The sequence below is a fragment of the Stylophora pistillata genome, chromosome 11, assembly GCF_964205215.1.
Source record: "Stylophora pistillata chromosome 11, jaStyPist1.2, whole genome shotgun sequence".
NCBI classification, from domain to species: Eukaryota; Metazoa; Cnidaria; class Anthozoa; order Scleractinia; family Pocilloporidae; genus Stylophora; species Stylophora pistillata.
The window spans coordinates 19,520,684-19,545,577 of NC_142529.1; the positions used below are offsets into that span (position 1 = coordinate 19,520,684).

The window sequence follows — 24,894 nt, forward strand, 5'->3', positions numbered from 1 at the left end:
CTTAATTGAATACAGATTAACCTATTTTTATTTATTTATTTATTTATTTATTTTTTTATTTTTTTATTATTATTCTCAGGTACGCAATTGCGTATTTGCGTACAGGTAGCTACGCCCCTGGACATAATTTGTTTTTATGTTGAACTTATTTTGAAATTGTTGGAATGTAAGAAAGTTTCCATCCGCATTTAGGATATCTTGTATAGAGAAGATGTTCTTCTAAACCAAGATTTCCAGAAAAGCGTATTTTTATCAATAGTTATTTCCTCGTTATTCCATAGCAGGAATTTGCCATACGAAAATATTTTCGTCTTATCTTTAAACTCTTGAAAATATTGTAAAAGCTCCCGATAGAAAGTAGGTAAACCATTATTAATGGAGGCGGCATTATAGTTGCATTTAAGAAGGAATTTTAATCCTCCATAAGTATTGAAAGAATAATTTGGAATTGCTTTCCACGAGTCGGTGCTGCTGCTTAATAACCGACTTATCCACGCTAGGCGCAACGATTTTACTACTACAGAAAAGTTTACGAAATCGAGACCTCCTTCCACTAGAGGTTGGTACATGACCGTTCTTCTTATTTTGTCTTTTTTGTTTTTCCACAAGAATGAAAAGAGCTCTGTTTGAACATTTTTTATTATTAAAGGTGGAACAGTCAGCATGGATGCTGCATAGACTAACTGAGATACTCCCTGGAGAGCCATAGATTTAATTTGGTTTTCATCCTTCGAATCCTGCTAAGAAAGTTCTCTTCGCGCGATGTTTTTATTTTGATTGTACGATAGAAACGTGCCTAGAACTTTAATAGGGTTCTTTGTGCTTTTGAATTCTAATATATTCGAATTACTGTGTTTCATTGTACCCAGCCACATTGCTTTAGTCTTTTTCTTATTTAACTTTAAGCCTGAGACGGTGCCGAATACTTCAATTGTTTGGAGATGCGATTTAAGAGAGTCCGTGTTGTTAGTTATTATGGTTGTATCGTCTGCAAATTGAGAAATTTTTACTTCTTGATTTTTCGGTAAATATATGCCCTTCTTTGTTATCATGCTAACTAGATACAGGTCTTTATCACAACAGGGTCACCCTTAGCCTCACTCCTGTTCAAAGGCTTGGCCACCAAGCCCACAACTGTAAAAGGGACTATTAAGCGGTCGTGGTCACCCTTTGCTGAATCTCAACAGCCTTTTTGTAATGTCCTTATCTGTTTTGAATGGTCACTTAAAATAGAACCACTCAAATTAAAATTAAAAATTATCTTTCAAGTAAAGTTTAATACATATTTATCCCCCTAGTTTCAAGTTCCCAAGTGTATTTCGCACTATTCAAATTAATACAGTATAAGATGACTTATATAATTAGGTGAAGAAGATAATGACAAGTAGATATCATGCAGGTTTGTATATGTGTGCACAGTGACCATGGTAGCCGTAGCTTTCGTGTTGGTCACTGAATTGGTCCCTAAATCAATTTGAGAAGAATGTTTGAGTTTCTTGTTGTTCATTAAGTGGTCTGTTATGAAAAATAGCGTTTTTGTCGTACTTTACAATACCAACCTGTATCAAGCAATTCCCCGCGTGACCGCAAAAGACAGGTTTGATTGTGCAGACATCCCAAAAGTATTGCGTAAAGGATTGACAAGGTGTTGCTCTCTGATTTCATGAGACAAAAGCGGCGATATCACAGGGTAATGCAGCAATGAGAGCAGTTTCCATTGACTCTGAATCGTACTTGCTAGTCTTCCTTTTTGAAAAAGTCGTGACAATCATCTAATTTCTTCTTACCTCTGAAAGAAATTAAGCATCAGCAAAAGAAGCTCTTGATTGTCAAACAAATTCTCCTTGTCAACACCTCAGGAAATGTATAGAGATCAGTATGGAGAATATGCATACTGATGTGATAGTGCAGAGGGTTAAAGTTGCTTACCTAGCGTTTGATTATTCGTTACCAAACCTCCCTCGCTTTCATTTTTATCTCTGCTTGGTCCTTCTATTTCTAGAAGTACTAAGGGGCCGGTCATTAGTTATCTTTAGCGGGGAGGGAAGAAGGGAGAGGGTGGACGATTTTGGTAATGTCACCATAAAATTTATCTAACCCCCCCCCCCCCCCCCCAAGGCTCTGTTATGTTCTTTTGATCACCCCTTCTTGGCAGTTGATTGGCAATTAATTTGCTATAGTCCCCCCCTCCGAACCCCTGAAAACCATACGATTCCCCAGAATCCCCCTCCCCCTCCCTCAGGCGATAACTGCAGGTTGCTGTTAGCATATCAAGTTTTATTGTATGTATTATACTTTTTTTCGCAGGGAGCGATATTCTTGTACTACGCTGGGCGTATAAAACAAGTTCAAGGCAAGTTAGATGAGGTCAGTGCTAATGCAGAGGAACCTATTAAAACAGGAAGATAATTTGGTTTTATCAACGGAGTTGATGTTGTGAACTGGCCACTTTAAAGAGTTTCGAAAGCTGTCGTGTCGTGTCTTAGCTCTACTAAATAGCCCTTAGTCAGAGCGAATAGAAAGTGAAGAAACCTACGCTCCTTATTCATTAATATAGGAAGATTGACTCGTTTTATCTTAAAACACAAAGGCTGCATCTTTCACGGTAATAAATCAAATGTAAAAGCTTTGTGATGTACTATAGCGTCACAACACTTTGCACTTATTATACTTATTCCAAGTCCCTATGCTCCACGAACTTATATTTGAAGCTCGTGGAGCATGGGGGCTTGGAAAAGTGACCCAGTTGTCTCTCTGCTCAGCCCTCTCTGAACCTACGGTAAACTGGCGGCTCAGACTAGTTATGGGAAGGAAAGGTAACAGAAGCTGAGGTGACGAGGCGCGACTGACTTGACGTATCGCGGTGTATGACGTTACTCTTATACATGGTAGAAGGCGGCCGATTGTTGCATGACACGATGTGACATAACAAGTTGAGACGTGGTGTGACGTGACATATCATGAGGTGACGGTAAAGAAATGACCGGACCTGTCACGATCAGCGTTTCACAATGTGGCGTGAGAGTAAACGACTCCGGCGACATGACTTGACATGATTTTGCGATGAGCTTTTTGTCTTTTCTTTTTTTCTTCAGGCCACCAAAACCTACAATGATTCAATTGCAGTTCAGTCTGAATGGAAACAGTTCCATCATATATGTTACTGGGAGTTGATGTGGTGTTATTCGTAAGTAGATCGTCACACTAGACGGTTCAGTTCTCGTTTTAGTCTGTGCCGCGTTTGTCACATTCACGTTACCATTTCAAATGGAAAATACTGCAACAGTACAAGTCTTCTCCTTTACCATTGCTGCTGCTTCATGGTAAAGTTTTGTTGTTTTTGTCATAGCCAAACTATGATCAAAATCCTCTTTTTTTGTCTCATCAGATATGAGGGGGACTGGGCCAGAGCGTACCACTATGCAAGTGTTCTTTTGAAGGAAAGCCGCTGGTCACGGGTAAGCTATGAAAGTTTAGGAAAATAAAATATGTGAAAATTAGCCATAACATCGTTGTCAGAAAGAAAATAGATATAGGCATATAGGAACATACAAATTTTTCTCATCGTCATCAACACACTTAGCTTTTAAGTCTCAGTCTCAATGACGCTTTGACCACTTGCCGAACAGAAGCGCGGTTGATGAACAAAGAAAGCAAGTTTCTAAAGAAACGGTTGGGGGTAAAACAGAATTATTTGGTTTTTTCAACTGAATTAATAATGTGAATTGGCTACCGTAAAGAGTTTCTAAAGGTGACGTTTCGAGCGTTAGCCCTTCGTTGCTTGAAAAGAATTACAGTTACATTACATGATTACAAAAGCTTTTACTAAAACTTTCTCCGGCAGACGTCCTACATGTATCTTAAGGCTTGCTTCAGAGTTATGGCGAGAATTAGAAACCTGGAGCTTGCTAAAGAAGACGATCAAGGTGAAAAGGACACCGAAGAGTATCTTTTCAGGTAAATAAGAAGGAAAAAAGGGGAAAAAAGCGGATAACTTTTGTGGATTATTTATACGACTATTTCTGTAATTGCCTCTGTGGTGTTAAAGGATCCAAAGGGGAGGTTCAGAAAATGAAATGCAGAGGAAGTGTCCCTCTTTCGCTTGCTCCTAAACCAATATATACGTTGCGCTCCCGCGTCGCTCGCATGAGCTTTGAAAACGTTTGGATACCAGTTGGTTGTCTTTGTAACAGGCGACTTCCGGAATACAAGCAGCGCATCGCTGGAAAGTCCGTTCCATTTGAGAAATTTTCCATTCATAAAGCTAACAAGTATCTGGAACAAGGCAATCATCTATTCCTTCCTGGGATGGTAAGTTCTAGGGGAATCTTCGGTCAAAATTTCTTTTCTCTGTTGGTCAAATTAGCATTGTAAAGCAGATTGTTTTGATAATAAGACATAACTGGAACGAGTCACTCTCTCAAGCCCCAATGGCGGGAAAATTTTTGTCTTCTGTACATGTGAGAAATGTCAGCCTGGCTAGTGCGTCACGTGGATCTTTGTACAAGAACGTTAGATAACACATTTTTAGGGGTATAATCTTGAACTATTTAACAATCGGCCATTCTCAAACGGCAGCAAAGTGACTTTTTTTTCTCGAGACAGCAAGGGTGAGGAGCCGGATTCGAATCAGGATCTACGTTAGATATTACTAAATGATACATACTTGTGGTTGTTTTTGGGAAATTAAGAAACACCTTAACTAATTCTCCCTTCAGGAACTTATATTGCTATGGAATGGGTTCAAGGTTCTTCATCGCAGGCCAGACTTAGTGAGGCCAATGTTGAAACTTGTCCAAACGTCACTGGTAGAGTTAGAAGAAACTAAAGGTAAACTATAAGTAGAAACAGTTACTTATGATTATAGCTTGAAAGAAACCAACTTTCAGGTTTGCCTCAGCTTTGCGAGAGGTTTCCAGGTCGCGCAGTCACTCAAGTGTAAACAAAAAGGGGTAGAGTGGCCGAGTGGCCTGGGCGCTGGTCTTGTAATCTGGTAGGCTCGATTACCAAATAATGATGATGATGATGATTTAACAATGGACATCCACTGGGTGGCTATTCTTGTCCACTGTTCCAGATCGAATTGGAATTTGGAATGTTGGTTTTTGCGGAGGGAGGAAAACCGGAGGACCCGGGGAAAAACCCTCGGAGCAAGGACGAGAACCAACAACAAACTCAACCCACATGAGACGCCAGGTCCGGGAATCGAACCCGGGCCACAGTGGTGGGAGGCGAGTGCTCTCACCACTGCGCCATCCCTGCTCCCCAATCTTGATTGATGATGATGACCGCCATCCCTGCTCCCCCATCCCTGCTCCTACCAGCTGCTGTTCGGGAACTAGAGCCCACGCTCCTCAGCGGAAATCGAGCTTAGTAGTATGAATGTCCCCGCCGCAAGCCCTCCACCCTACTACTCACTGGATTTGTTTTCAGAAGCCCGGAGTTCAACTCCTTGGCTGCTCCATACATATTGCAAACTGGTCTGCCTCCGGCCAGTTAGGTGTTTTTTTTTCTTTTCTAAACACTGTGTTCATGTTTGTTTACTATCTCTATTTCCAATTTGTGTTAATTAATGATTACCAAATTTGCAACTGCATTGAAAATTGTGAAACGCGTCCTAAGAACTGTTATTGTTTATTGTTTTAAGTATCTTAAAAGAGAAAAGACCATCGAAATTCTATACATCTATGAAATTAAGTGTTAAAAAATTCAGGTACTAACAGGACTCGAACAGTTCATTGGTGCCGCCAATTGATACTCGAGGAGTCCTGGGTCGAGAGAAGCAAGCCCAGTACTGCCTAACATAAATCATTGTCAGCGGCCATGACTAGAACCTAAACCATCCAATGAGCAGACTTGCAGTTTCGCGCAGACCTTTGAATTGAAGCGACATCTAAGCCCCAGCATCAGTCCAAATCTTTTCATATATATTCAAGATAACAACGCGACAGGCTTCTTTTTTTTTTTTTTTTTTTTTTTCAGATAAAAATACAAATTACATAGATGATTTGTGTTTGGGATACCTGCTACAGGGAATGTGTTACCGTTGTGTGAACAAACCTAAAGAAGCAATGGAGAGCCTCCTTAACGCGGTTAACAGGTCAGTAACCTTTTCAGGCGGCAAGTTGTCTTCTTGCATCATTTTCCTTCTAATTTTTCTACTGGATCTTGGGAGTGAAAAGGTTAAAACCATGGGTTTGTTGCATATGATCCTTGCAACTTCCTTCGAGTATGGGAACAAAAAACAAGCGCGAAAAATCTCTAGCAAATGAGTGTATCTAGCTCAGAGAGGTCTCGAGAGAAGAATCCAGGCCATTGTCGGCTAGCTCCAGCAGGCGATTGTCTTTTCTTTTTTCTTTTATTTGGTTTGCTTTTGGCGTGGCATTTTGTCGGTCCCCTTTTCCAACTAGGGAAGCAAGTGCCTCTTTCCACATTTTGATTTTTTTAGAGGCTTCTTATTGCAGATCAAAGGACCTAGTTAAGGATTTGTATTTGGCGCCCTTCGCATGCGCAGAAGTGGGCTTACTGTTCCTAGAGGAGGGAGACCTGGATCAAGCCAAAGAATATCTCAATAAAACAAGGTATGAAAAGCAATTCGATGTTTCTACGTGATGGTAAATATTCAAAACAGAAAGCAACGCAGAACTCAGAGAAGACATGCAACCCATGTTTTAAGAAAAGCTGTGAAGTGAGTGAACATTTACAAGCGTTTTTAAACAGCGAAGGATTTGTAACCTACCTGCAAGTGGTGTTAAGCGCGGGAAAACTTGCAACTGGTGTTACGTGTGGCTCTGTGTCACCGTATTTAAGCGCGGGAAAACTTTCAACCGGTGTCACGTGTGGCTCGGTGTCACCGTGTTTAAGCGTGGGAAATGGTTCAAGAGCTCTTAAGTGTTGAACGGGGTAAAGCATCAAACCAGTTCAGTTCTGAACATATTTCCCATTGTAATCTGTTCATACTCTATGCATGTGGGACGCTTGTTATTGGCCTCTTAACCGAGCGAACTAAACTGACGTGTGCGTGAGTAGTGCTATGATTGAATGATTTTAATATTAACCTGTGTAATGTAATGATGGCAGAGGGACTCGTCACGTGGTAGCATTGATACTTCTGTGGTAGAGTATTCTATGTATGGTATGAGGTTTGATATCACCTGGCTTATTTGAAACAATTTTAGTTTCTGAGCAGCTGCGCAGTCGACTGTGTTCAGGTTAGGGTGGGGATGGATGCATACTAGCTTTGATACTGACATCGACCCATATTAGCTCTGTGGGTAGCAGACTTTATACCTTTCGTAGTGTACTCAAGGAGAGGAGACTGACTTAATTTTGCTCACGAGCATTCCCCACAAAATCAATGAGAACATATTTTTTGAACCAACAGGAAAGACTATGAGAACCATTTGTTACAAAGCAGACTTCACTTCAGAATCCACTCGGCGCTTCAAGAAATCAAACACAGACGCAAGCAAGCAAAAGAATCAGCTAAAATGGAAAAAAAGCACTCGAAACGCGCCAAGAATGGTGTCACTAACAACAATTCCTCAATAGACGAGGATTCTATCAGCATCTCTCTTGGTGGGTCCGAGAGTCTCTCGCGCCAGGACTCCAACTCGTCCTTTGAGACAGCTCCCGAATATTCATCAGAAGATGAGGGGAACCTGGGAGAGATGGAACCGGATAACAGTCCCAAAAAGAACGTTGTCATGGAAACCACAGTGTAAAAAAAGTTCCCTTCTCTTTAAGTTTTTTAAATTTTCTTTAGTATCTTCTTTGTGGTGTTACACAATATTAAAAAGTCTTGGTAATTAACTTATTAGGTCTAAAAACCACAGGTAGTTTTTTTTAAAATAAACACATATCAGTTCCACTCTAATGAAGCCAAACTGGGAAAAACTATAAGTGATATGTATATATTTTTTTCCGATTCTGTTAAACGTCATTAGAGCTTCATTTGTGTGGACTTAAACAGAGTCTTTTTCCCAATTTTAAATGAGGCTTTTTTTTATTTAATTGAAGAGGCGTTCTTTCATTTTTTGTTTAAAACTGGGTATTTGGGTGAGGAAAGTCGTTATCACAAGAGGCATAATATTTCGGTTACTCGGTGGCGAGTGCTTTATTGAATCGCATAGGAGTAATATCTTGTGACTCGTGATCTTTACGAGCGCTTTCTACGTAAGGATTTTGTGAGGGAGGGTGGAGAAGGTGGGGCGGGTTCAGGTTGACTGATTTCAATTAATGTATTCTCCAGTCTTCACCAAAAGCTAACAGAGGCGAGCTCAATCCAGATAGTAAAACGCCCGTAATATGATCACCTCGCGCAGCGTGATAGTAGCGAGATATCACACGGTCTTCGACCAATCAGAGCATGCCGATCTCTTTTATCACGTGAGGAATGATCTAGCTCATTTATAATTTCAATTTACAAGGGGAAGTAGTTTCATGTGTTTAATTCCCCTTAAAACCTAAAGTTAATCTTCTAAATCAGTTAGGAATTCAAACTGATTATGAATTCTATTTATTCTGCCTGTTCGTTTAATTTGCATCGTTCCTAACAGGGCACATAGGAGCTAGTTTGTATCACACTTGAAATAAACATTCTAATTTATTTATTTTTAAACCAGAAACATTCTAAATCATCAACAGGAAACACAGAACTCAGTATTTCTAAATTATCCACAGGAAACATATAACTATTTCTGTACATACGTCACATGGAGCGAAATTGTGTTAATATAATCGCCCAATGTGTAAAAAAATCAGGAGAGCTTTAAACTTTCATCGAGTATATAAATTTTTTTTTCAGTCAGTTAGGTCATACTGTTGCGTGAGTGAGGACTTCTTTTACACCGTTTAACTGTAAGATTTGAAGGTTAAATTGACTGTTTTAGCGAAAATTGATTACAAAGGAATTGTGAATTACCGTACTTTTCATTTTCTTCCCTCAGTTTCGGAGTTAGCTTATTTATTAACTGTTTCTGCGCATTTGCCGAACGCACACCGCAGGTTAATAACATTGCGGTCTAGACTACGAATCACCAGATTCCACATAGGAAAACAGTTTTGTATTCCTCCTTCTGAGAATTTATAGCAATAAAACAGTTCAACTTTGGTTGGGGTTATAACGTAAGTAGCGAACGCACTGATAACTTTTCAAACTTGAATTTCATAACCAGTGGTATCTGAAATACATGTACAAATGATTTGAAGAACAGTAATCTACAATGATATCAAACAAGGTAAATGAAGAAGGACAAAAACAATACCCGACGGTTAGGATACACGTAGGTTAAGTCTGTTTACGAGCCACGTGACCCATCAGATAGACGCTTAACTCCGGTTTCCGTTGCGTAAAGTGACTAGGAATATTTCTTCTCCCCCTTAGATGGGATGCTAGTTACCTCCCCCCCCCCCAGCATAAATTCGGCGTTGTAACAAGATATCTTCATACTTTACCAGACAATGGTTAGTTATACACAACGAATGGTGTTGGCTGACGCCTCTCATTCTAAGGAAACGGCGTTTTGCGAATATTATGCTGTGAAATTCACAACTTGAAATGGCTGATTTGGTAAAGAGATCTCCCCTTCACCGGGTAATCAGATAACAAGTTAAAGTGACCACAAGCATTATTTAGATTGATAGAAGACTGTTTTGTCGTATTCAAAGACAGAAGCATATAATGTCAGTACTGCTTTAGACCACAAGCTGCAGTTGACTTCCTTTCTTCCGAACCTGATACGTGCTGCGCGCCAATGGAATATCACAGTGCTTCCCAAAGTTCACTGGGCGCAAAGGTTCTTTCCACTGACCGCTATATATTTACTTACTGGTCTTGTAATATTGTCAGATTCTACGGTATTTTAGTTTTTAGGGGTGAGCTATGTTGCTCGAGTATCTCAATCTCTATCGCTTACGATCCAGTCAAAACTGGATAGTCAAAGTAATAACCCATCGGATGGCGTAAAAACTGGCTGTGTGATTGGTTTGTTCTTCTGCTTCTGCCTGCGACACCCACGATCAAGTTTTCACTGGATCATAAGCGTCGTAGTCAAAAGCGGATTCAGTAAAAGACGAAACCTTTCTAATTCCTTCGATTCCATATCTGTCAAAACGTCAAGCTTAAGAGTGCGCTTACGGCTCCGATTTTCGATTTTCACTGTAAGTTGGCTTAGAATTGGATAGAAAAGTTACCATATTACAAATGAATAAAGGCTGATAGTTTCGAAAGAAACTGTTTGGGGCTGCGTCGGTGGGGGTAACGAAATGATTTGGATATATCAACAAAGTTGAAATGGTAAATTGGCCACCGTAGCGATTACAAAAGCTGACGTTTCGAGCGTTAGCCCTTCGTCGGAGCGAATAGAGGAATTGTGGGTTGTGCGTGCTTTTAAATGGAGCTACGTTATGTTCATGTTACTTTACCATATTACAGACGACGAATGAAATTGCGATAGCCAATGAGATTTAAGAATTTCGCGAAACGCTCGCAGCTTAAACATCAAATGCACTTTTTTAAAGAACATATACTGTGATATATGCGATACAAAGCTGAGAAGCGTTTTTCATCGTTCACGGACCTCAGCTTTGCTTTAAAAGCATTAATAAACGTGTTTTATTGTATTTTTTTTTTTTCAAGGCAAAATTCGGCACTTTGCTTGGGTAATTATTCCTTAAAGTAACAAAGTTTCCATCCTCAGCCATCTTTTTCTTTTCAAAAGGTTATAATTAAACTGGTTTATAATCTCTTGCTCGGCTTATACTTGCCTCTTTCTTGTCTGTTCATGTTACCAACCTAATACTCTTTAGACTCCTAAAATTTTTTTTTTTTTTTTTTTTTTTAGTTGAAGCAGAAAATTGCGTCAGAATGTTTTTTAAAATCACTTTATTAGCAGGGACAGCAGGGACAAGACCGATGTAAGGTCTGGGCACGGGACGAGACAAGTCTTCACAGAGAGTAAACTGGGCACTAGTAAATAAACAAAAATTACGAAATGCACCGCCTAAAACAATGTGAAAACATTACAAAAGTCTTGATTTGTTTTGATCTGTTCCCTCTCCTCACTAAATTAAGGATTATTCTAGTAGAAGATGGAAGTAAACGCGACGGATCAGCTAAGGTAAGTGTACCTTTAACATTTTTAGTTAAAAGCCAAGAAAATTTTGATCGTCTACTCAAATCCTACCAAGGACAGACTGTCCTCGAAGTATTGAGCGTTTGCCGTGAAGTACGTTGAATAGAACGGATTTATAAACTTATGATCTCAAATTCATATGAATATAAACTTGTTTTCTTGAATTACCAAATGCTTTCCACGATAAGCACATAACAGGTAATTCAGTGCGTTGCATTGCATAATCTGGTGGTAAGTTATTTATGTGACCTTTAAACAAATTCGATATGTATGAACTTGCTTGTATCCAACGTGGGATATTGCCGGTTATTAATTTGATTTCAACGAAAGCGCCAGCGATGGTGAATCCGTATCAGGTTTTTGACCACATCAAGTCATCGCCGATTTCAATTTTCGGTAATTTTGTCGCGCTCTGATGAGTATCCTGAGTGTCCCAATGTGTACTGAAGACTTGCGTGTGATAAATAAAAAGTTCATCGGCGAAGTTAATGGGGCTTAAAATTAATCCTTGACACCCCAACATCAGTATGCAAGCTCTCCTTACTGGTCTCTATATATTTTCCATGGTACTCACGAGGAGAATTTCACTAATACTCATCAGCCTCTTGAGTTCATGATCATTTTCTCTATCCTCAAGAACTTAGAGTTTGATTCAGGGGTGATGCTGTTGGGAAAAGTTACATGTTAAACACCCCCAGGGGTTCAAGGGTCAAGGAGAGACTTTAATCTCTTCAGTGTTACGTCAAGAATGGTGTAGTTGTGCCACCTGTGTTGTTGTGTTATGAATTCAAAATGCCATGCAAATTAATACTACATTTATAAGAAAAGGTTTGCATCACATCACATTTTCCAATGACCTTTCATTGGGTGGTGGAAGTATATTCTTGAAAGTGATAGGTACTGTATCTTTCAAAGGGTGAAGAGCATTCATATTTGTTCTTTCAAATTGTTTATTGGCTCAGGATTTTTCCAAAGTAGTTTGATTTGTATTTTCCTTGGGTATTCATGTCCATTAATAAAAATAAGTGAGAGTAAATTAAGGTAAAACCATGATCCCATACAAATTTTAAACTAGAATTATAACAGATACGTGTAGAAAAATCCAAAGCAGGTGTATGTCCCCACCCCTCCCCTAGTCATCAGTATATTTGGATAACCAGTCAATCACTGGTAATTGTGAGCATTGAATTCATGACTGAATTGACAATTGTTTTTTTTTTCACTCTTTTTATTATCTTTTTTAACAGTTTAGGTGATGATTCACCTACTATGGCCGAAGCTATCAAAATGATCACCAAAGCTTATGATCTCTGCTTTTCAAACAAGTTCCTTCAAGCAAAGGCAGACATAGAGCCATGGTACGGAAAATTTAAGCTATCATTAATAGTAAACTGTGTCTAGTGCAGATGATAGGGTCTGGGTACAAACTTAACGCAGGAAAAAGTTTTTGTTAGGGCTGACTGTTCTTCCCCCTAAAAAAATACACTCTACTACTCACTATCAAAACTTGTATAAAGGCTGAAAGTTTCTAGTAAAGAAACTGTGGTGCTGCGTCTGTAGGGGTAACAAGGTAATTTGGTTATATCAACTAAGTTGAAATTGTAAGTTGGCCACAGTAACAAGTAAAAAAGCTGACGTTTCGAGCATTAGCCCTTTGTCAGAGCGAAACGTCAGCTTTTTTGCATGTTACAGTGGCCAACTTACAATTTCAACTTGGTTGATTTAACCAAATTACCATCAAAAATTGCAATTTAGTTCATGGAGCTTGCTACCTGATTGGAGACATCTCTCTGTATTCAATTTTTGAAGTTTGAAAACAGATCTTAATTGCACTGGTGGAGAAAATTATGGTAGTCTCTGTTGAAGAGCGCCACATTTGTCTGACGGACAATGATTGTTAATACAGTGTAAGTCTAGAATTTACATAATTTTGCCTATTTTGTATGACGACCTGAATGGAAATCATCATCAAATTCTGTTAAATCATAATTAGAAAGAAAAATTACTAATCTTGTGGTCAAAATTCTAGTTCTTTGCATGGAAAACATGCCTTTTCAGGACTCCCTCACCCAAAAAATCTTAGATAACATGTGCAGTTTGTATAGATCGAGATACAATCAAATGAACATAGTAGTCAGCTCTGTACATCATGTGTTCACTTGCAAATATAATGTTGTCATTTTAAATTATAATGGATGCATGTTCAAGTTTGTTCAACTTGATGGTTTTCAGGATCAATAGAAGCATGTACCATTCAGTCGCATACAGCAGTATTATGTGCATTCAAGCTCTGTTGAAATTTGAACAGGTATGAGTCAGCACTTTAATACTTTAAGACACTAAAGATATTATAATTGTGATGGCTTCTTGCACCTGCTCTGCTGATCAAAACTCCCATTTTTTTTCCAATTTATACAAGACTAAAATTTGCCATATCTAGCAGTCAGAATTAAATTTATCAGACACAGACTTTTGAAACAAGAGAGTAAAATTAACTTGATTTCATTCAAAAGGGAAATACTTTGGGGAGTCCATGCAAATGCTTTTCTAGATCCCTGACAGTGCCTGAAAGAACAGCTTCGAATTATGTATTCAGAACATGTGCACAAATATCTTTAAAAAAAAAACTTTGCATCTCTTGTTCATTGTATGGATCCAGACCTTTGTTTACAACTGGTTTGCTTCAAAAATACAAATCATATACCCTTAATTCTGAAAAAGGTGGGAAGTATCCTCTAGTCTTAGTTGGTCAACCACATGACTTATCACAGCAGCATGACTGTTATTTACATTATAAGTCAACATCGTTACTTTTGAGCAGGTACAGACAATTGAGTTGAAAATTTCTCTTTGTTTATTTCCAGGCAGCAATTCAAAAGGCAAGTGAGAGTGTCAAGATGGCGGTGAATATCTGTGAAAGGTACAACCAATGATTTGTTTATCAATGTTGACAGTGACTTTCAAAAGACATAATGAGAATTAAGAATTCTACTTTAATTATTTTCAGACATAGGAAAAAGCCCACATGGTCAGAGACATTTTCAAGCTGGATATGGAGTTCTCCATATGACGAGTTTTCTACAGGTTTGTGACTATTGTAATCACCCCCTAACTCTGTTTATTCTTTGTTATGTTTGCTTGTTTGTTTGTTTACATTTTTTTGTAACTTTCATTGATAACAACTGACAGTGCACAGGACAACGCTGTAGCTATTCATTGAAAACAAGCCATTAGATCTCTCAATGAATTTAATGGTCTCATGGTTAGTACACTCAACTCTGGATAATTTAAGTGGTTTGGGTTCAAGCCCCGGCTGGGGACATTGTGTTGTGTGCTAAGCAAGACACTTTACTCTCACAGTGCCTCTCTAGATCTTCACCCAAGTCTTTAAATTGGTACCAGCAAATTTGATGCTGGTGGGTAACACTCCCAGGCCTGCAATGGACTAGCATCCCATCCAATGGGGAGAAGTGTTCCTTAAGTCCACTCATACTACAGAAACTGGAGTTAAGCACTGGTGTGATGGGCCACTTGGCTTGTAAACAGACTTTTCTTTTTAAAAAGCTTACGGCAAGACTTTTGGTATTAATGAAGTCTTTCTGAGTAGCAAGACTTTCAGTAATCAAGGGGTTAAAAACTAAGATGTTAAATAAATCTAATATTTATGAAATTACATGATTGTATAATGCAATATTGAATTTTTTTATCTGAGGTATTCATAAATCGTAATTTATAATTACAGAAGAGAAGCATGCTGAATTGTGCTATACAGAATGTCTGCTACTTGATGCTCTACTTACATTTATTCAGGTACTGAATAGCAGTAATATAGTCCACCACTTTCTATAGGCTCATTTCTAAACAAATAATTGATTGTTAGTTTTATTTTGCAAACAGTCTTGTGTTTACATGTACCGTATTATTTGTCGTGCATGCTGTAATAAACTGTGATTCAGTTACAGTTGTGTTGAACTTCATTAGAAATGTTACAGTCAATGTTGTTTACCACAGGATGACAATCTCATCAGTTTTGTGTGGGGAGCTTTGAAAATTAGGACCTGTTATCAGAATTACAAGTAAGGATTGAGTCTTAAACAGAACTTTGTATGTAATGGTACAGCCACTCAAATGTATCATATTAGAAACAATGAAAATAATTCTTAATAGTTTTCAATCATTTTTTAGATAATTGAGATATTTCATTCATTGTATTTTACTACATATTAGTCTGATTGATCTCCTAGGAAGAGTATTTTTTAATCATCAAAGATTATAGGACATGTAAGGTTCAATAAATTGATTCATGTTTACTGTAAGTACTCTCAACTGATATATCAGTCAATATATCAGTCAAGAGTTGGAAGATACTCAACCAATATGTTGGTCAACACTTGGTTGAAAGTCAGTCCAATTAGTTGATCAAGACTCAGTCAATAGTCAGTTGACATTCGGTCTATAATTAGTTCTTAGTAACCGAGCGGGAGGTCTGTATGGGAGAATCTTGACCAAAGTTGCCAGTACAGACCAAACACAGTGGGGTCTGTACCAGTGACCGAGGTCAAGATTCTACCATACAGACCGACCTTGCTCGGTTAATAAGATGTTTCTTATATGGCTGTGTCTTATATGCCAATTTTTTGTATTCTTTGTACCTTTTTTTTCTAGACCGGTCTAGATGCCGGTCTAGATGGGAAAATCTAGACTGCTTTCAATATTGATTTCAGCCAATCAAATTCATGAATTCGGTAGTTCCCAGTCCTTGTGAGACACAGCCATATAATAATTGGTGGATAGTGGGCTGATACCTGGTTGAGACTCTATGGATAATTCATCTTGACTGATATATCAACCAACTATCAGCCAACTATCAACTGACTATCACCTGAGTGACGACTGACATCCTGGTTGAGTATCATCAGACTCTTGACCAATATATCTGTTGAGTAGCGACCAGCTCTTCCTATGACATATCGACCATTATTAAAAACTAGATCATTGGACAATGCAATTCAAGCCTTTTTATTGGCTTAGCCATTATGGTATATCAGCCAACAATATACCATAATCTACAAATACGGTAAGCGTACTTGTCAGCTTAAAATTAAAAGGGAGCTAAAAATTTAATAAAATTTAATAATTTAATTTAAGGTTTTTAATAAAACAATTATTCCCCTGGCGCTTGTTGGATATGAGATGATTATAGCCAACCCGGCGCTACGCACCTCGTTGGCTATCTATCATCTCATATCCAACGCGCGCTCGTGGAATAATTGTTAAATATACCTCACAAGAGTACTTACAGTAAACAAGATGTAAGAAATCTTTAGTGGCATTGAAGTTGTGCTGTGTTGGTCTTTCTTTCTGATTTACCAATGAATTGTATTAAATCCTTGTTTTAAATAGGACTTGTCTTGAAATGATAGCAGACCAACCACATTCTTCATATCAGTCACCTCTAGAGAAAGACTTTGAAGCAGGAGTTCATTTTGGAATTGGTGGGTTTAATCTGGTGAGTGGTACAAATGGTATTATTGCTTAAATAATTATGCAATCTGAGCTCTGAGCAAATTTCTCTGAAAATTTAACATCAATTATGACTTAGTGGTAAGTTTTAAATTCAAGCTTTGCCATAAAATTAATGAAGGAACAATGTTTCAACCTCTCTGAAGTCAGATTTGAGTTCTTGTAAAATATGAAATTTTACATGTACACCGTATGAAAAAAATTAGCATATAAATATGATCATAATAATGAAAAATGAGAACATAACAAGCACTAAGATGTGTTAAAATAAAATGATAACAATAGTTTACATATTTGAGTTTGAATTAAAAAAGTCAATAAATGAAAACTTTGCATGGGCTTTAAAATTATCCAAACAAATAACTTTGTGCTAATTGAGTATAATACTGTTCGTTTTATAAGCTTCAGATGAGTTCCTTGCTTTTTTTTTTAAAGCAAAATGAAGTATTATTTATATTCATTTTTGCTTTCCAGGTATTGTCTTTACTTCCACCCATAATCATAAAACTGTTGGAGTGGGTTGGTTTCTCAGGCGATAGGGCAAGTACCTAACCATCTATTTTCCATGCACAATAAATTACTTTCAATTAATTTACAGTTAATCAGGTTTTCTAAAATTCATTGTTTCTCTCTCTGGGACACTACAGTTTTTAGGGTTAAATCATTTACACAAGGGAAGTAAAGGTCAGAATTTAAGGTCCCCACTGTGCTCTCTACTTCTCCTTGCCTACCATACATGGATCACACAGTATTTAGGTAAGTTAAAGAAATTTCCAGTCAGTGATGCTCAAAGGAAAAAAGTCTTTTGACTAAGTTTTATGAAACCCAAACCAAGGGAGGCGGCACGGCCGAGTGGTTAGGATGCTGGACTTGTAATCCGGTGGCCTGGGTTCGAGTCCTCCACCCTCTACTCGCTGGATTTGTTTTCGTTTGCCCCGAGTTCAACTCCTCAGCTGCGCTCTGTAAATAGCCTACTAGTTTGCCCCCTGCCTTTGGGTATTTTCATGCACTTTATGTTTATTTGAAATCTTTGTTTGATTTATTTGAGGGTCACAAGTTCATCAGTTGAATTACTGTCATGTGTTACCCTCCTTAAATAAAGTTATTATTATTATTATTATTATTATTATTATTATTATTATTATTATTATTATTATTGTTGTTAACCAACACCAAAACAATTTTAAGGACCATTTAGAATGAACCAAGGTAATTAGAGCCGACAATTCCCTAGGATTATTAATTTGAAATTTCTTTGGATCGCCTTACCGGCTTTGCTAAGTAATTGGTTAGAGAAATGTTTTCCATCCTCGCAGCCAATCAGCTTTAAAATTGACACCGATCACGCGTTTTTCGCTTCGGACGGACCGTGTTATTTTGAGACAAAAAGTGTGATGAAAAGGCTTGATTTTGTGACCAATTATTCTTTTGTCATAGCCTCATACTCTGGGTTTGGGATGGAGTAAGACGCTAAGAAAAATTCTATTGTAATTCTAAAACGCCATGCTTGTGTGTTATTTTTTTTTCAGGAAATGGTGATGGCGATATAGATCAATCTGAGGAAATATTACAGCCTCTTTTGGCAACATTTCCCAAGGTACTGGCAGTTGTTTAAATTAGGTTTTAACGCATTTTTCACTTCATTTTTTCGAAGTCCTCGCAGCTTATAATACGCTATCATTTCGTTTTCAATTCTATAAATTCGCATTCGCAAGATTGTGGTAGCTTTTCAGCTAATCGCAAGCCAGTAAGTCAATTTTTTTTATTTTCAGTGAGCTCTCGTTGTTTGTTGCTTTGTTTTGTTTTGTTTTGTTTTTTTCTATTGATGAGCAGGTGTTTATTTTGTGAATCAAAAACTATTAAAAGTGATGTTAGATGGACGAACGAATCATTTACGATTCAGCGAAGGCCTAAATGGAACCCTCTGTATTCTTTTGTGCAGGGATCGCTGTTTCTATTCTACGATGGTCGCATCAAACAAGTTCGAGGAAAAATAGAAGAGGTACATTACAGACCGCAGGAATAGCAGCATTACACGCGCGTTTCATGCTTGTAAATCTGCCATATTGCGCGCAAATTACGCGCGCGTTACGCGCGAGTAAAAGAAATACACGAAAGTGCTTGTAAGTGCACATGATTCTCAATTCACCAGATCGATGTTAAAATCTCAACAACTGCGCACCTACCCCTCCCCTAACCTAACAACAATCAACTGATAACAAGTCGGGTTAATGTAAATACGCTGACATTGTTCCAGTGCACCTAACTTTGAAAGCTGGCTGGCTTTTCTCTTCTGCAATGATGAGGACCCGCCTACCTCTCGAATTCCTTTTTTTCGATTCTCAAAGAAATTAAATTCATCCCAAGAGAGGGTATCGTACACTTACTGAGGGTGGACAGTAACGGGAATTTAAACTTAAAACAGTAGGTTTGCATAAAGTTTTCCATTATTTGTTTCCAGGCCATCGGCAGATACAAGCACTCGATCACAATTCAGTCGGAGATTAAACAGTTTCACCATATTTTCTACTGGGAACTGATGTGGTGCCACGTGTAAGTACAACAAATAATAGTTGAGAAGGCTGTCACAAAGTGTTTCATCACTTTTTCAGCGAAACAAAGAATATATGCATGCACTTATAGCCGCAAGAAGCCGCAAGAATATTTTCTTAGTGCTGTTCTTATGATCCCATCTTCAGGTGCAAAGGAGACTGGGCCGAGGCTTACCGGTACGCTGGCATTCTTTTTGAAGAGAGTATGTGGTCAAAGGTAAATGGCGCACATTAAAATGATATTTTTTATGGAGGGAGGGGATATTTGCTGAAGATTCTACATGTACGTCTTTGCCAACGAGTGGTGATTGGTCAAGTGAGAAACCTCAACTCCACGCCCTTAACTTAATCGAAACATCAGCAAAACTTGTTCCTCTAAGATAAAGAAAGCCTATCAAAATGTCGTGCACATGGAACTTTCAATGCTTTCGTTCCGTTTCCAACACCAAGTTTCCATTCTTCTCTGATTGATTTGTCGCAAGGACGTCGTGTCCTTTTCTTAAAAGGAGTTGGTGCCCCTGCAGACAAACTTTCCATATGCTTAGAGATCGCGCATTGGTTTGAGAATTCACAGTCCTTTTTATGATTGTAATTATGCTTGAAGGGTGTCACATTTCACCCCTTGCAATGGTCTAGCCCACCATAGGGTCTACAGCTCAGTGGAAGAGCGTCGGAGCGCGGAATTCGAAGACCTGACGTTCGATTTCTCATAGGGATCCAGAATTTTTTCTTTTCCCTGCGCTTGTGATCAGACGAAAAAGCTTCTTCTTTACTCCTCCAACAAGCTCTTTGTTTATCTATTTATCACGGCACTTTCGACATTGCTGGTGCCAGTGGTGCGCCGGACGGTTTTTACACGCAAACCGTAATAGTTATACTCCCGAACGAGTTCTCTGTAGCAGACCATCTTGAAATGTAAACTGCTTGGTGTTTTTTAATCCTTTGAGCGTTTTTCGATAGATTGTCGTAAAACTAAAACTAAAACCATAGCAATCACAAAAGCCAATCGCAGCGAGGAAAATATCACAAGGACCCAATGAGAACTCGAAGAAGAAACAAGCAAACTGCTTGAAGCGCGGGAAAATACGGGTGACCAAGACGCGATTGGTTATAGTCTTGAATCGGATTGGTCGAGAAAGTAGAGCGAATTTTCTGGACCAATCATATAACGAAGGAAAGCAAAAACGTGGCAATCCCGGATTGCTTTCGACACTCAATTGGAAATTGCTCTAAGTGAGAGACAGACTGTTCTATCCTGCGTTCGAGGCGGTGCTTAATCGTTTCTCTGTATATTCAGACTGTTTACATGCACCTCAAGGCGTCTTTCAAACTCACGGCCAGACTTGCCAACCAGCCAATCAGCGATGAAGAAGGGCGACACACAGAAAGCTTTATGTTTAGGTAAGCTTTTGAAAACTTAATGTAGGCTACTGATGTTCTGACAATCATTTAGCTTGGTAAAATATTCACGATTAAAAATTTTTTTTCAGGTTCTAGTAGCCCTAAGCTTCAGGATTTCCACTTGGCCCAAAAGAGTATATGATTTACAGGCTCTTTCTTCCATCGCAACACTTCCTCCTTTCCATACCCCACCCTCCTTGTGTACCTAGATGTTTTTTTAGGTCCCATTTTCCCCATAATTCCTTTTTTTGTTTCTTTCTGTAGCTAATTTTTTTAATTTGTTTTAACTTTTAAGACGTCTTCCAGATTTTAAGCAGCGTATCGCCGGTCAATCTCTTCCTTTTGAAGACTTCGCCATCCACAAGGCAAACAAGTATTTTGAACAAAATGGCGGCCTTTTTCTGCCTGGAGTGGTAAGTCCAAACTTGCTCGGTGCAGTCTTAAAGCGTGATCTGTGTAGGATATTTTTAATCAGCTTCGCGACAACTGAGTCAATAATCATTTTATCAAACGATTGCTGTTCTTTCTTTGTTACATTCTTCGTGCATTTTGCATCTCCTGGGGCCATACGACTTTTCAGGCCTTCTCTCGCCGTTGCTTTCGGCCCTCATGCATGAATCTTTTCTTGCCATTTTTGAATAAAAGCGCTCATGGAACCGTTTGGGTCATGTGATACCAAAAAAAAAAATGTTTCCACGGATTAAAACATTGGCGTTAAAGGCCCGCTCTGATTAACTACACAAACTCCACATATACATTGCTATTCACCTTCGAATTACTCGTGCTGGATTTGTTCTCGAAATATATTAATCGATCGCGGCTGAAGTGAATGAGTTAGAATCGTCTTTTCTGCTATATTATCTCACTTGTTTCAGTAACTCTAAAACAACTACTTCGGTGAATAGTTCTTAATTACTTCTGTTAGAGAGAAAAACACGAAAGAGGCAAAAATAAATCTTGAACTACCAAGGATGGCAATGGACGGAATCGTTTAAAACTTATTGCGATTATCGAGCTTAACATGAATTACAGGCTTGTTTTCCAATTACATCTGTCGTGTTCATATTCCAAACTAGGGTTTTGGTAATAATTCAAAATGATAAAAGAACATTACACGAGGCTGCTCTTTCAGTTGGTCTGTTAATTATGGAAAATGTTATTTCTCCATTTATTACTAGGAGCTTCTATATATATGGAATGGCTTTAAAGTCCTTACTCGTAGACCTGACTTAGTCCCACCTCTGCTGAAACTAGTGGAGAGTTCTTTGCATAAATTGAAGCAAACAAAAGGCGAGTTAGTTAAAGCAACATTGTTCAATTTGTGATAAAGCTAACTCGAAGTCTCTGTGTTTTTTTTTTTCTGATTCAGTTTTGTTGCTTTGTAGACTGTTTTACTTTTTGCATTTTGTTTTTCCACAGGTTTACCTTACGATAATTTGCATATCGTTGGGAATTTTCTGTACTCGTTTAAAAACTGGTTGCGTTTTATGTTTTATCTCGAAGATGAAAACTTTTAAAACCTTGTCATACTTAATTAAAGACTGTTGTAACGCAAAATGCATCAACTTACTTTTCTTACTAGGATACCATTTTTCCTTGAATAACCGCCCACGCCCTCACCAGAATAAGTGCTCACGCCCTAGGCCCTAAGAACAGACAAGTGTCCCCCTCGAATTAGCGCGCCCCCCCCCCCCCCCTCTTCCCCACTCCCTCACCTTCTTAAATGGTAGGGGTATAAGGAACATCTGTTTCTGTTGTCACCTAATAGAAAAATTTTAGATTTAACTACAGCAGAATCCGGACAGGAGAAAAAATTTCTTAATGAGCGCCTCCCTCGATTAAGCGCTCCCTTCCAATAAACGCCCACCCTTTCAGCCGAAATTTTAAATAATAAGCGCCTGGGCGCTTTTTCGAGGAAATACGGTGTGAGCTCGGTTTCTATCCAATTCGAAAATTCTCAAGGAGTAACAACGATTTCATCCCCTCAGCTATAAGAGTTGATATTCATATTGCACACCTTTTTTTTGCTTTTAGAAGAGAATGAAAATTACGTAGACGACTTGTGTTTGGGTAAACTCCTGCAAGGAATGTGTCATCGTTGCTTGAATAACAGGAAAGAAGCAATGGAATGTTTGAGAAATTCTTTTGACAGGTAAATGGTGGGGATTGATGCTAACATTGCATCACCAAGCATAACTTTTTTCTTTCTTTTCTCTTTCCCTTACTATTTTTTTTTCTTTCAAGATCTTATGGGAATACTAACCCATTCCATCTCACTCCAAGAAATTTCCTACTTGTAGTTCCTGTGATTAACGGCTGCTCCATTTGTTTTTGCCTTTGTTGTTCTCGGTCGAGTGTGGAGCCCGAATACGGGTTTTGTGAAAGCAAATGTATGTATAGAATATTTATGACCTGTGCCTCGGTCATATTGTGCAGTCAATAACTGCAATATGAACGTGTGTGATGGACGTTGTTTTTTTTTATTTACAGATCAAAAAATTTAAAGCAGAATTTTTACCTCGCTCCTTACGCGTGCGCGGAGATTGGATTTCTGTATTTGGACGAAGAGGACCTCGGGCGAGCAAAAGAATATTTGGAGCGAGCAAGGTATTGACTTATCAAATTGAATGCAATTTGCCTCTTTACGTCATCTTTGATTTAACTGAAAAACAGTTAAAGACTCGTGTAAGTAAATCGGACTTCGCTAACCTTTTCACGTTTTCGCGCTTTTTACCGGTTGAATGATCCAACTGGTTGGCGCCGGTTGTATCCACTCCCCGCTACGTCGCCGTTGTATATTTTCCCGCGCTTTCCGCTTGTTTGATATTTGCCCAATGCGCCTGGCACCGGTCTCATTAAATAAACAATTTCCTTATGAAGTGGGTGACCATTCGAGCTGAAGTGTCATTGATCATCCACGAGTGACAGTTTATTATCTATCATTAAGTTTTTTCACTTATTGTTGAAACCTGATAGGAAACATCGTGATCACCTTTTACAAAGTCTACTTCACTTACGAATTCACGCAGCTCTCCAGAAAATTGAGCACAACAGCGTATCCTTGGGAAGACCACAAGTTGTACGTGGACAAGAATTTTTGCAAAATGGACGGCAGAATGAGCTTCAAAATATGAATAGCGAAGAAATGACAGAATCAGAAGATTTCTTCGATGCCGAAGAAGAGTGCGCGAATTTATGTCGCCAAGATTCTAACTCTTCATTTGATATAATATCGGATTTTTCCGATGAAGTTTGAGCATGAAGGGTCTACTTCATGGTTTTTGAGGCTTCTTGAAAAAAGTAGCTTTCCAATTCCACTCCGTTTCAGTCTTCTCTTTGGGATTTTTGCTTCTTTCTCTAATGTTTACTTATGTCTACCTTATAAAACTAGAATGTCAAGGTTCCCTATCTTGTTAAAGCAATTCTTCAAAATGTCAATGATTCTTAATCAGGGGGTAAGCTCGAGATTACAAATAAGTGACGGAAGCTGCTACAGCTGCTACATATTTCCTAGTAAATTAGTTTTGAGATATTGGTGTAAGATCAAGATAACAACTTGATAAGTTCGAGTATTCTCATTACCTGTTTGATGGATAATGTACGGAAGTTATAGGGAGAAGTTTCATGTTCATTACTTATGGGAGTTTAAGGTTTAAATATCCTTACTATGTTCCACTCACTATCAATAGGCCGGAAAACAGCGGACTTGTCAACCAACTTTAACATTGGGTTTTCGACAGAGTGCTTAGTTAGAGATTTGGAAGCACCCAAGAGCCCAATCAAGAAGTTTTACATTTGTGTTAGTCGCTGTTGTAAAAAGTTCAAAATGTTTTATATTAACAAAGGTTATACATTTTCTATGCCAAGTATCAAATAATATTTAACAATGAAACGCATCCAGTAACGGATTATGGCAAATGTTTTTATGTATATTTTCACTCTGGCATGTAATTTATGGTGTAATATCTTAAAAAGGAAATATTCACTTTTTACATTTGAATACGTGCGGTATAAACTATAAATGATAACTGTTGATCATGCTGTACTTGATACTCTCGTTTGGATTGTATATATTCACTCGCTTTTCGAGAAAAACACCATTTTTTCTATTCAGTATCTTTGCCCATCATGTTATTCCATAACGTTTTTAACCCAATTTTCACTCAGGTATCTGTCGTGGTTGTTGATCGTTAGGGAGAAAGCAGGCAATGACGTGCTCCTCGTTAAATTTTCACCATGAACTTTTCCCCAATCTTCACTCAGGTATCTGCCGTTCTTTTTTA

At 38.4% G+C, this 24,894-nt stretch overlaps 2 protein-coding genes across 4 annotated transcripts in view; both read left to right on the forward strand.

The window, feature by feature from the left end:
* LOC148720488 (tetratricopeptide repeat protein 39A-like) overlaps positions 1-9,112 on the forward strand; it is a 32,978-nt gene extending 23,866 nt beyond the window's left edge. Inside the window, exons 13-21 of the mRNA XM_088737635.1 lie at positions 2,308-2,367; positions 3,096-3,187; positions 3,389-3,458; positions 3,845-3,957; positions 4,194-4,311; positions 4,719-4,830; positions 5,983-6,100; positions 6,465-6,581; positions 7,385-9,112. Coding sequence (XP_088593761.1) covers positions 2,308-2,367; positions 3,096-3,187; positions 3,389-3,458; positions 3,845-3,957; positions 4,194-4,311; positions 4,719-4,830; positions 5,983-6,100; positions 6,465-6,581; positions 7,385-7,724 — 1,140 coding nt within the window. The 3' untranslated portion in view covers positions 7,725-9,112. The remainder of the gene's footprint in view (positions 1-2,307; positions 2,368-3,095; positions 3,188-3,388; positions 3,459-3,844; positions 3,958-4,193; positions 4,312-4,718; positions 4,831-5,982; positions 6,101-6,464; positions 6,582-7,384) is intronic.
* Positions 9,113-10,895: 1,783 nt separating this feature from the next.
* On the forward strand, positions 10,896-24,725 carry LOC111325636 (tetratricopeptide repeat protein 39B). 3 transcript variants are annotated; one of them, XR_015993156.1, is made up of 20 exons: positions 10,896-11,120; positions 12,383-12,493; positions 13,368-13,443; positions 14,000-14,055; positions 14,143-14,219; positions 14,878-14,945; positions 15,147-15,211; positions 16,539-16,644; positions 17,133-17,198; positions 17,306-17,414; positions 18,188-18,255; positions 18,601-18,660; positions 19,120-19,211; positions 19,358-19,427; positions 20,508-20,611; positions 20,907-21,024; positions 21,790-21,901; positions 22,646-22,763; positions 23,102-23,300; positions 23,588-23,726. XR_015993156.1 is itself a non-coding variant. In XM_088738403.1 (20 exons), the coding sequence occupies exons 1-20, from the start codon at positions 11,092-11,094 to the stop codon at positions 23,865-23,867; spliced, it is 1,902 nt and encodes a 633-aa protein (XP_088594529.1). In that variant the 5' UTR covers positions 10,912-11,091; the 3' UTR covers positions 23,868-24,725. The 3 variants fall into 3 exon arrangements, 2 of the variants coding, with proteins under 2 accessions (XP_088594530.1, XP_088594529.1); XM_088738403.1 differs by having other exon boundaries at positions 10,912-11,120; positions 23,102-23,218; positions 23,588-24,725; XM_088738404.1 differs by lacking the exon at positions 23,102-23,300 and having other exon boundaries at positions 10,906-11,120; positions 23,588-24,725.
* The last annotated feature ends 169 nt before the right edge of the window (positions 24,726-24,894 follow it).